An 11954-nucleotide genomic window follows, 5' to 3' on the forward strand; every position below is an offset into this window, starting at 1 on the left:
GTCAAATCCTTGGGAGAGAAGAGAATCTTCAGAGAAATCTGAATTTCTTTTATGGACTTAAAATTCTTCTGTTTTTTAAGTTAGTAAGTAGGAGCAGGAGACCTTGAACCTTCCCTTGCGACTCTGATATAACCATGAGGCAGTGAGACTAGAGCTGGGTTATCTAGACTTTAGAGAGGGGGAAGTGGGAGTGCGAATGAGGGGCTTGAAGAGGGAGCTGTTGAGTGGTTAAGAACAGAGACCATAATCTCCTGATCACTGATGACAGAAGTTACTGGAAGTTATATTATGATTGTTAGGGAAAAAAGTGTTGTTCTGTGGGCAGGTGTCCTGTAGGTGATATGGAATGTGGAAAAGGAAAAAGAGAAAAGAGAGAAAGAAGGAAGACAGGCAGGAAGAAAGGGGAGGAAGACAAGCAGGGAGGGAAGGAAGATAAAAGAAGGAAGGGATGAGGAGAGAAAGAAAAAAGGAGGGTGGATGGTAGAGAAGTGGGGAGGCCATGAGGAACGGGGTAGGGAGGAACATATGGTTGGGAAAGCTCTGGGCAGGGCAAGGATTTACTGCTCTGTACTGATCTCTGCTGCATTCTCTCCTAGCTCCACTCTGTGAACCCACCGGTGAGTTGCACTTCCCTTTCTTTTTCATAGTCTGTGGGTACCTTGTTACTTGGGTCAGCACAGGAGGCCTGTGGATGGCTGTCTGAGCAGTCAGTGTCTGTCTAAGACACATCAGGTGTTAGCTGCTGAAGTGCATAAACACTGGGGCTCTGCCTGGGCTGCCCTGGGCTTAGCCACTTGTACACCTGACACGAGCCTGTCTCCCTCTGACCTTGAGAGCACAGTCTCATTTCTGAGAAGTCTCAGTGTAGGGAGGGAGATGCCATCTGCACAAGGAAGGCAGAGGGCACCAAAGACTTGTGTTAAAAGAATCTCTGTCCTTTAAGCATCAGGGTCTCCAAGTCCCCTGTGCCCTGTGGCTGGGAGTCCCACCAGGGGCTGTGGAGGAAGTGCTGAAATCACACATCTGTGGAGAGCAACATTGCAGCCCGTCCTTGGACCATGTGCAGAGTGAAGTAGCACATTTACCTCCTTCCTATTTTTAGCTCCACACTGCACCCGCAAAGGTCACCTCGGCTTGTTTTCTCTCTCAGACCCTGGTTTATGCAAATACATTTTATTGCTCTGATCCTGATTCAGTCTTACCTTTACAAGAGGAGAGGACGTTTCCCTCCTTTCAGAGGCAATCTTTCACTAAAGCAAAATGAAATCTAATATTTGTGAGAACTAATCTCCTACATAAAAAATACTAACCAGGGATTAAAAGAGATTGTCCTGCTACCTCAGGAATACAAGTGCAACTAGGGAACATGGGCTCTATGGATCCTGGGACCAGAGAGTCAGCCCGGCCTCCTGGCTCCCCCTCTGATGTTTGACTAAGTCAAACTCATTCCTGTGTTATGCCATGCATGTCTTGTGTCTGGTCCCACCTTTACCCCTAAGCTCAGGTGCCCAATCCCAGCCTATGCAGAAATCCAAAGTCACATCAAAGATGAGGAAACAAAGTTTCTGCCACCAGGTTTCTCAACCTGGTTCTGCCACCAGATGTTTTCCAGGGAGCCTTTGCTGTCTGAGAATTACCCCAAATTAACTCTGAGTTGCAAGACTGAGCCCTAGAACCTTACTGTCAGCCCTGTCTGGTTTTCTACTTCACCTCCACCTACCACCATTGAGAGGAGTGGGTTTCAGGAGCCTCTGCTTGGCATCCAAAGCTGTGCTGCTGCTCAGTTTTCTGGGGACTACAGTTTTCCAAGGAAACAAAGTGACTGTAACGTGTGGGCTATTCCATGTCCCAAGACAAAACAAACATTCTGGTACCAGGGATGGAGCTGATGTTTCAAAATTCCCAGGGAGAAGTATTCCAGTAGAAAGGTTTGGCAATCACAGACGCTGGGACTAGGAATCATACCCCCGCGATCCAGAGCACTTGTTCCTTTCAACTAGTGAGGAGAGAAAGGCTTCTTTTAGGAAGATTATTAAAAATTCCCATAGGGCAAAGGATCTGAGGGTTGGATAAACAAATGCCCCCAAAGTCAATCCTGTCAAGGATTGTGACATTTTCCATGGACAGCCACCAGTGAGGAGACGAGGACAGCAATGAGAGAAGAATGCAACTTTAACTCTCTTTACTCATCCAGAAAAAGGTCCCTACCACCCCAAAGGGCTCCCTCCTTGAAGCCTCAGATATGGATTTAATTTGCTCCTCATATCATGGCTTCCACAGAGGTTTCTCTAGGAGTCCCAGATCAAGGGAGCTGGGCTGTGTGGATGGAGGATAAAGGGTATTTCCAGGCAAGTGCACCCCTTTTCATCCTTCAATAAAAATAGAGACAGGACAGAGACAGGATGGCATTCCTCCATGTCTCTCCCCAACGGACTGATCCTGCAGGGCCCATATTGTGTCTTTAAAAGAAGTAGTATGATTCTGAGATGTCAGAGCAAAGGTAACAGAAGGAAATTACCAATATGACTTCCAACAAGGATGAAAGAAATGTATCCACTTTCAGGAAAACTTCAGGCTTCATCACTTTCAATGCCAGCTTGCAACACTGTTCAATATTACTGTACTGACAACGAGAAAGGTGTTTTTAACTCATAGTTAGAAATTTCAAAAAAGAATAAGACATAAGTCGAAGATAAAGGCTACCCTCCAGCTGGAGATGCTGCTGCCTGTGGGTGGGAGATGCCAGGGTGAGCAGGGTGAGTTCATGGCAAAGGACAGCCACTGGGCACTGGTGTGACATGAGGGTGGCTGTTTCTTTGAGTCTGGTTTGCCAGTGCTGTGACACAGAGCACCTCTCACCAGGAACCCTGAACCCCATTGCCCTGTGATGGGGTTCATTCCTCTCTCTAGAGCTGTTTCTGATAGCCAGCCCTCTGCAGCCCACAGAGGAAACCCCGGTGACACTGACCTGTAAGATTCAGTCCCCTCCACAGTCATCAGATGCTCAGCCCCAGTTCCGCTTCTTCAGAGATTCCCAGCCCCTAACGCCTGACTGGAGCAGCTCCTGGGAGTTCCAGATCCCTGCTGTACAGAAGGAAGACTCGGGGTCCTACTGGTGTGAGGCACAGAAAGTGGTATACAAGGTCCTAAGAAGCCCGAGGTTCCAGATGAATGTGAAGAGTGAGTGCCAGTGTCTGCTGGGTGGGCGGGAGAGGGCAGTGGTGAGAGGCTGGTCCTCACATCTATCAGGGTCTACATCTGGAAGAGTGGGGGTCATTTGAGAGCTATGCCCGAGTTTCTTTCTTGTCAGGTCCCTTACGGATCTTCCCTTATTCTTGCTGCTTCTGTTGAGGTAAAGAGTATTTAGGAAATGCTTACTGTGTGTCTGCACTGGGCTGGAGGGTGTGGGGGACACAGCTGCACGACACTCAGTCCCTGGCTACAAGAAGTTGGTGCCCAGCCAGCACTGAACAAGCAGGCGATGTGTGCAGGGCTGTGCCACATCAATAATGTAGAATTGGCTGCTGGAGCTGGACTTGTGGAAGGGAAGTTGGAGCTTGATTTCAAAAGATGGAAAGAAGAGTGTTTTATGATTTGTGAATCACATTGTTCCACATCAGGGTCGACACTCCTGACATCCTCTCCCATGCTCAGATGAAGCAGCATCTGTGTTTCATGAAGCCAATACCTAATGCCTGCAGAAGGCTGGGCCTTCCAGACTGGCTAAAATGTCAGCACTGGTGACACCCGACTGCCATGACGTATACTGAGCACTTCACATGTGGCAGGCCTGGTCTAAGTCTTCACACTTGTCATATAACTGAATGTCACAACCATAGTAGATAACTGTCCTTACCTTCTCCATGTCACAGATGGGACATTGAGTCTCAAAAAAGTTAGGAAATTTGATCAAGCAGGTACAGCAAGTAAGAGAGTTGGAACCAGCATTCTCTCAAGGCAGTGTGAGCTACGAGCTGGGGCTGAGATCACTATACCGTTGTGTCTGGAAAGACGAAAGTTTGAGAGGTCAGGGTAATGGGAGTCACATTGTCCCAGGGACAGAGATGATGCCACACTCTCCATGGTAATATTGCATCTTTCATATCCCGCCACCATCACCCAACCAGTGCTGCCTCTAAATCAAAAGAGCCCCCCACCCCTCGTTAGACTATCTAATCATTAGGTTTACTCACAGGCTTTGCTTTCAGGACTGTCACACCTACTCCCTGCCCCCAGAACTTTCCCTACTCAGGGCCCCCCATGTCATCTTGTGTCCACACAGGAGTCCCCATCTCTGATGTGAGCTTGGAGACCCAGCCCCTGGGGGAACAATTGGCAGAGGGAGACAAGCTGGTCTTCATTTGCTCCGTTGATAAGGGCACAGGAAACATCACCTTCCTCTGGTACAGAGGGACCCTGGGTTTAAACTTGGAAACAAAGACCCAGCATTCACTGACAGCAGAATTTGAGATCCCAGCAGTGAGAAAGAATGACACTGATCAATATTACTGTGCAGCTGACAATGGCTATGGTCCGAAGCTCAGTGGACTGGTGAGCATCACTGTCAGAAGTAAGTGCCACTACCCTCGGCTCAGCCAGGAGCTCTCACATGGGGCTTCCCATTTTGGAGGGCATGCTGAGGAAGTTCATGGGGGCTGAGCCTCGGGGGGGGGGCAGGGATTATGACTCTCTCACGTGGTCAGAGACCTGCTCTGACCATCTACTGTGTATGTCAGTTCCAGTGTATCGCCCCATCCTCACCATCAGGGTGCCCAGGGCCCAGGCCGTGGTGGGGGACGACGTGGAGCTCTTCTGTGAGGCCCCTATAGGCTCTCCCCCAATCCTGTACCAGTTTTATCACGAGGATGTCATTCTGGGGAGCAGCTCAGCCCCCTCTGGAGGAGGAGCATCCTTCAACTTCTCTGGGACTGCAGAACATTCTGGAAACTACTCCTGTGAGGCTGACAATGGTCTGGGGGCCCAGCACAGCAAGGTGGTGACACTGAACTTCATAGGTATAACTGAGGCTTTGAATTTTTCTTGATCAGCTTCTCTCTCCCAGCATCCGAGGAGAGTTTCCTTGTTGCCACATGCTTCTGCTGCCTTGCTACTAAATATGGGGCTTCTGTGGGTGATGCTGCCAGGGGCGATGTATTGGAAGGGCTTGGGGGACATGAACGTGGGCTGCCTTTCTTCTCTTTTCATCAATGTGATTAAGTTGCATGTCCCTAGACAAATAAGTAAGTGCCCTCTTGGAAGAGCAGACCTTGGGCACAACCCACATCCAAAATGCCTGCTCTCCAAACTCCCAGCCCTGCCTCTGAACAGCTCACACACAGTGATCTCTCCCCTAGTGCCTATCCAGGACACAAGGGATCCTCTGACATCAGAAGTCATCGGAGGGCTGCTTGGCATCCTGGGCCTTGTCATGGTCGCCCTATTATTTTGCTTCTGGCACAAGAGAAAAACAGGTTAGTATTTATAGAGACCAATACTTTGTTACCGTGACCTTTGCTTTCACTGATGTGGGCTAGATTTGTGACAGATACACTGTAAAAGATGAATTTCTGCTGTTAGCCATCTTGCCTATGAAGCAGCTCACACCCTCAGCAGTGGCAACAGGACCCATTAAAGCAGTGGTGAAGTTTTCCATCCACCCCATGTTATTGGTTAAGGTTCACCTGACATTTTGTACTTCTGTGATTTAATTTTGATATGAAAATGTAACTACATTTAAAATAATCAGTAGGTCACTAGAAGAGAAATACAGCAGCAGCTCCAGCTGCGCTGCCCTCTCCCAGTTCTGGAGTCCGTGCGTCCAGCCTCGCTCGCCGGAGGGTCCTGGCACACATTTTCCCTCCTATCTGCCTTGCTCATTCACACATCCATGCATTCTGCTCTCTGCTGGATCTTTCTAACTTCTCTGCTGAAGTGTTATTTTCTCCAAGAGACTGCTCCTGGCCACATAGCCCACAAGGGTTCTGCACGTTATTCAACTTCACGCTTTATCACAGTTGGTAATTACGTGTTTACTCGTCTGTTCAACCTTGGTCTCCTTCACTCAGCAAGTTGAATTGAAGATAAGGCAAGAGAGGATGGTGTGAGATAGACTCACATTTAGATTCTAAGCATTTCTGGCATCCTTGGACATCTCCCCTTACCTCTACTATGGCTGTATCAGCACCTGCCTCTGAGGATTTTCATCATGCTCAGATTGAGTAGTGTGGCTGAAAAACCAAAAACAAAACATTCAATATGTATGAGGGCTCAGCAACTTGGGTTCAAGTTCTAGATCTGGTACTAATTGGCTTTCAGAAGTTCACTTCATTCTTCTGGACCCGAGTCACCTCTTGTCTGAAATGAACAAAACTTGGTACCCAATTGGCAGGGTGTCCACTGGGCACACAGTGCCAGGCATCCAGGCATGAGGCACATCCCTGCACAGGGGTTGTGTGAAGGTACCGAGGAGGCTTCTGCACTGACATGTGTTCATTTGCTTGGCTTGCAGGAAGGCGTTCAGCCACAGATCCACACAGGTGAGGCCTTTGCTTTCTTCTTATGTGCTGATAAAGCAGAGAAATTTATTTTTAAAAATTAAAATTGTTCTCTCAGGAGCTTTTATTCTGCCTTATCATACCCCAAACTCACTGCCACATCCTCCCACTGGCAGCACTGAACATTCTCGTTATTCCCCTTCTTTCAGATCTCACATATTAGCCAATTACTTTCAATCCTTTCCTTATTCTTCCTATCTATCCCCTTAAATACATCTGCGGGAAAAGAAAGTTGCATTGATTTGACCCTAACTCATGCATTCTTTCAGTCAACCAATCTCTGAGAGTCTGAAGTCTTTCTGATGAGCACTGAGAGGTGTGAAAATATGGAAGGAGCCCGAGCATCTTATTAAAGTATTTTAGGGTAAATAAGATGCATACACATTTCTGGGATGCAAGACAGACAGTGATAAACATGCCGAGCAGATTGTTGATGAAATCCTTCAGAAGTTTAGAGGAAGAAAAGATTGGAAGAATACGGCCATGTAGGGTTACCAATGTTCAGTTCCTCTGTTTCACAGTGTGTTATTGTTTATCCAGCAATAAGCAGAGACTGTCTCCAAACCCCTGGGGCACTCTTCCAGCGCTGCTGCGCTTATGCACAGCTGCTTTCTTTGGCCCCTTGCTCAAGTTGCTTGTTATGCCCAGACACCTGCCTTTCACCTGGGGTGAATTAATATTTCTTTTTTTTCTATTTACTGAGCACCTACTCTGGGTGTGTGTAGTAGCACAGCGAGCCCGTCAGTTAAGGAAGGACCTCACACTTGTCCTTAGGAGCACACGCTTTAGTGCATGCCCAGGGGAGCCCCGCTCGCCCCCAAACTGGGCATGGCTTGTCCCACACTGCTGTGCCTTCAGTCCCTGATTTGCCCGTACATTTGTCTTCTGCTTGTGACCCTCTTCAGTGTCTTATTCAAAATCTCAAACAGCAATGTCTGGAATGTCTGGGATGTGGTCCCAGACACACAGCACGTGTCTCTGTGTTTGCAGGACCCTTCCCAGCCCTGCACCCCCAGAATTCACCTACCTCAACTCACCTGACCCCAGGCAATTACAGAGTACCTACGAAAATGGTGAGGCCTCCCAGATGACCGGGGCTGGAGTGGGGAGAGCAAGGCAGGGAGGGGGCCGTGGAGTGACACCTGCTCTCCAAGCCCTGGCTGGGCTCCAGCCTCCTCTGCCAATGAAGGACCTGCCTGTCTTTGGGGCTGTGACAGGCAATAGGCATGGAGCAAGCTGAAAGGCAGGGATGACGGGCCGTGACTTGATGTCTTCTTTCTTTTCCTTTAGTGGATGCTGTGCATGAGGATGAGATTTATTCCTTGGCGTACGGTATGCACCAGGAACAGGAACCAGCTGCAGGTGAGACGGGGGAGTAAATTTGTCTCTGACTTTTGTCTTTCATGGGCAAGGACACTCAGTAGCCGGGCATGGCACATGGCAGCTGCTTCTGCCCTTACAGCTGTGAGCAGTGCTACGCCTGTGTGGAGCTGCCTTGAGTAGAGCCCAGTGGCATGAGAACTTGGCCTACATTGTGCCTCCCCCTCACTGCTGCACGGCAGCATCAGAAATGGTGGCTTCTGCCGGTCCCTATTACAGTGACCCAGTTGGTGCTGTTGTCTCATCCTGCACATGGTAGCCCAGAAAAGCTGAAAGGGAGAAAGGCCCCTCTAGCACGGGATCCTCCTGGGGTTACCCTTCTACCCCTAGTTGTCAATTTTCCCTCAGATACTAAACGAATCATCTTTGCTATCAACAGAAAAATGAGACAGAAAATGTTAGCAGAAATCAATTCCTGGGAAACCGATGGGAGAGGAAGAAGTCTTTGTTAACACGAGTTTAGTGAAGGATGTTAAATGTACGTAGAATCTCATAGCACTTACCTTTCTCCACAGCAGCACCCCCGACAGCACGTGTGGAGAATAAGGTGAGAGTCCCTCTCATTCTTTCCTTCATGTTCTTTCTCTCCTTTCTCTGGTGACTGGTTCTTAAAATATAGCCATGTAAGAAGAGCAAAAATCCCACAGTCTGCCTCCTCCCGGTTGCCCAAGACAATGGAGGTAAAAATGTTCCCTTATAACCATAAGGTGTCATTGCACAAGGACATTTTGAAGACTTCCGTGTACATTCACTACCAGTGGGCATGTGGAGGCGCTGTAGTCAAAAAATTCTATTTATTTGAAGATCTGTATCCTGAAATACTGTCGAACCAACATCCATCACTTTGTGCTATAAGGTTAACTAAATAAATACACAGCACACTAAATTAGTATTGAATAAAACTAAGCTAATAGTGATTCATGTCATTAAAAATCAGTAATCTATAAACTCTGAATATCTCAAGATATTATGGATGTTACACAAAAATACTTTCTGCAATCGAATTCCAACTGTGTGCATGTGTGCAAAGACTGTAGGTGCTTTAAAAAAAAGGTTAAAAAGGTTAAAAGGTTAAAACTCCAGTGACGTACTAAATTTTGTTTGTGAATATAAAATTCTGACAATCTTGAAAAAAATAGCAGCCCATAGCACTGCCTAAGAAGGGCTCCTGAGAATGGGAGAAGGTCCTGTATGTTGAGACGGGTCTGCAGCTCCTGAGGAGCACTTTTGCAGCCTGCCGAGGAGGTGCAGTGCCTTTGACCTTGCCGGGACATAGGCGTCCAAGAGGCCCTAATCCATGTGCCATGCGGTGCCCCTACAGGACGCATCCAGGCCCACTGGGGAAGAGGACCAGTGGAAGGCACGCTTTACTTGCCTTCCCTGCCCTAACCCCACCATGTGCCTTTGCTTCCAGGACACCTTGGACATCTACGCTAGACTGAGGAAGACACAAGCTATGGATGTGGACTATGAAGACGCTATGTGAAGTTATGGGAGATTCGGGGCTTTGAAAACCATCTTGGACCCCCAGCCTCACACTCCATGTGTTCTTCAGAGGATCTGGAAATCAGTTTCCAGTCACTTCTCCCAGGTGCTATTCTCCACAAGCCTATTCCTATATCTGCTGAGAAGTGATGTTGACACAGTCCTGAAGAAACCAGCCAGAAGAACCAGCATGGGCACAGGAGTGGCAAAGATTGTGTAATCTGAACCTGATTCCTGCTGGCTCTTTTGGGAACAGGCCAAATATTGTTCTTACTTCTTTTCACAAGAGGAAACAGGATGGGATAGAAGAAAATCGAGGTGCTGGGGTGGAGGGACAATGAACCTTAGAGCACATGAACTCAAGGTGACTACTTTGCAGGACTGCTCCACAGAGGGAGTTGTGTCCATTATTTTGTATGGGTGTTTTCTCTGCCCAGATGGCACAAAACCCCAGTCCTCCCACTGGAACGGATCATCCTCTTTCCACCTAAAATATGAGATCTGGTTTATTTTGAGTCACTGCTATGAAATGAAAGTTCAAACAAAGTTGCATAAAAACTTACTGTGATTACACCCAATTTTAGTGACATGTTTTGTGTACTAGGCCAATCTAACAGCCACCCTATTTATTAGTCTTTATAAGTTTCACCACATCCAAAGTTCTATATTTGTTGCAGCCTATAGAGGTTTTATGAATACCTTGTTTCTTCTTTTATTTACAAACTTTTGTATGCTTTGAAATCTGGATTTTAATTTTAAAACAATCACATATTCACTCATAAATTAAAACAACTTACAGGTATATAAAGAGTTAAAGTCTTTCTTATAAGCTAACTATTGTGAAAAACTTAAGCATGTAATTCTCTAGCTGTTTTTCTGTTTCTGTATAAACACTTATACATACATATAAGTATGTAGATATTTAGAAGTATGTCCATTTAATAAGCTATCATGAAATGTTTTCAAAGCTGTTATAAATCTATTATACTGTTTTAAAATGCTGCATAGTATTCTGTTGTATAGATAAATCATTTTTCCTTTTTAAATTGTGGAAAATATATAGCACATAAAATTGATCATTTTAAACATTTTAAGTGTATAATTGAGTGGTATTAAGTAGTATCATACTATTATTTTAATCCCTTTCACCACTGACGGACATTAAGGTAGTTTCCAAAAATTGTATATTATACAAACAAGGCTCAAACAAATGTCTTTGTACAAGACACTTGTGTTTTTCTTATAGCCTCAGGGAGGTTCTGTCTGCCCAGCAGTAAGGGTGGGGACTCAGTAGAGGAAGTCTTGGGGTCCAGGCACAACTCTGGATTCTCCAGGGTTGAGTCACAGGCCTGATAGGCTACAAGGGAAGAGCCTCAGACTTAGGCACAGTGAGAACTTCAGAGCTCGCCTCTGGGGAATTTCAGCCCACCATATGGGGGGCTGTTCTGCCAACATGGGGACGGCTGATGCTCAGAACCACAGGCAGAGGTTTCTCTGATCAGCCCAGGGTTCATGCAGGCAGCCCAGAGCTGCAGCTAGGATCTACTGAGGCAGTCTCGTGAGGCTTTCCAAGTGATGCCTGTGACATCTGAGGCTCCTCTGTTCAGCTTCCATGCTGGGGAGGAGGTGTGCTCAGCTCCCAGTCACAGGACTCAACACAGGGGAGCGTTGTTCCTTCCCTGGCCTGGTCTGCAGTGATGCTGAGGTCACTGCTGGAAGCTGGGCCCTGCACACCACAGCCTCAGGACGTCATCAGCTACAGAAGCCTGGGCTTGGCAGGCACCAGATCTCTGCAGCACCTGCTCTCTGGTGAAACGTCTTTGCACAGATGGAACAGCTTCCTGATCAGCCCAGAGGTCCACCGTGGCAGAGGGAGACCTCTCACAGAAAGAGCTGCCCGTAACTTTTGTTTCTCTCCTAATAGATAGTGTCCCTTTGGGTTGCGTCTGTCCTGCTGTCTTCACCACTTCTCAGCAGTGTGAATCCTACTACATCCTCCAGCTTTCTCTCTGAGGCGGTGGGAGGTACTTGAAATAAGAACGGTTCGAGACCAGCCTGAGCCAGAGCAAGACCTCATCTCTAAAAATAGCCGGGCGTTGTGGCCGGCGGCTGTAGTCCCAGCTACTCAAAAGGCTGAGGCAAAAGAATTGCTTGAGCCCAGAAGTTTGAGGTTGCTGTGAGTTGTGACACCACCGCACACTACCCAGGGTGACATAGTGAGACTCTGTCTCAAAAAAAAAAAAAAAAAAAAAATAATCAGCCTTCCGCCCTGAGTGGTAGATGCTGTCAGTGATAGATCAATGCCTGGGAAGAGCCAACTGCCCAGATTTTCTTCTGTGCCCCTGGGGAGCTGTATCTGGTCACTCAGATGGAACATTTGAAGGCCCAGTGGCCCTTCAGCTCCCAGGGGATTGTTTGATCCCGGCAGCAGGGGTGGGTGGAGACGTAAGCTGCGCGCGGACCGGCAGAGCTGCCGTAGGCTGGCAGAGGTCGCTTTCCCGCCTTTACGGGAGCCGCTGGAAGGAGGGTCAAGGT

The 11954-nt window shown here is 47.6% G+C and overlaps 1 protein-coding gene across 1 annotated transcript; it reads left to right on the plus strand.

Annotated features, from left to right (window-relative positions):
- The first annotated feature begins 477 nt into the window (after nt 1–477).
- Nucleotides 478–9420, plus strand: LOC100940742 (Fc receptor-like protein 1). Its single transcript, XM_012808501.1, has 11 exons — nt 478–511; nt 597–617; nt 2911–3180; nt 4283–4570; nt 4737–5015; nt 5355–5471; nt 6509–6536; nt 7545–7627; nt 7845–7916; nt 8450–8481; nt 9349–9420. The coding sequence occupies exons 1-11, from the start codon at nt 478–480 to the stop codon at nt 9418–9420; spliced, it is 1296 nt and encodes a 431-aa protein (XP_012663955.1).
- Nucleotides 9421–11954: the final 2534 nt, after the last annotated feature.

Source organism: Otolemur garnettii, unplaced genomic scaffold, assembly GCF_000181295.1.
Source record: "Otolemur garnettii isolate 467f Iridium unplaced genomic scaffold, OtoGar3 scaffold00091, whole genome shotgun sequence".
Classification (NCBI taxonomy): domain Eukaryota; kingdom Metazoa; phylum Chordata; class Mammalia; order Primates; family Galagidae; genus Otolemur; species Otolemur garnettii.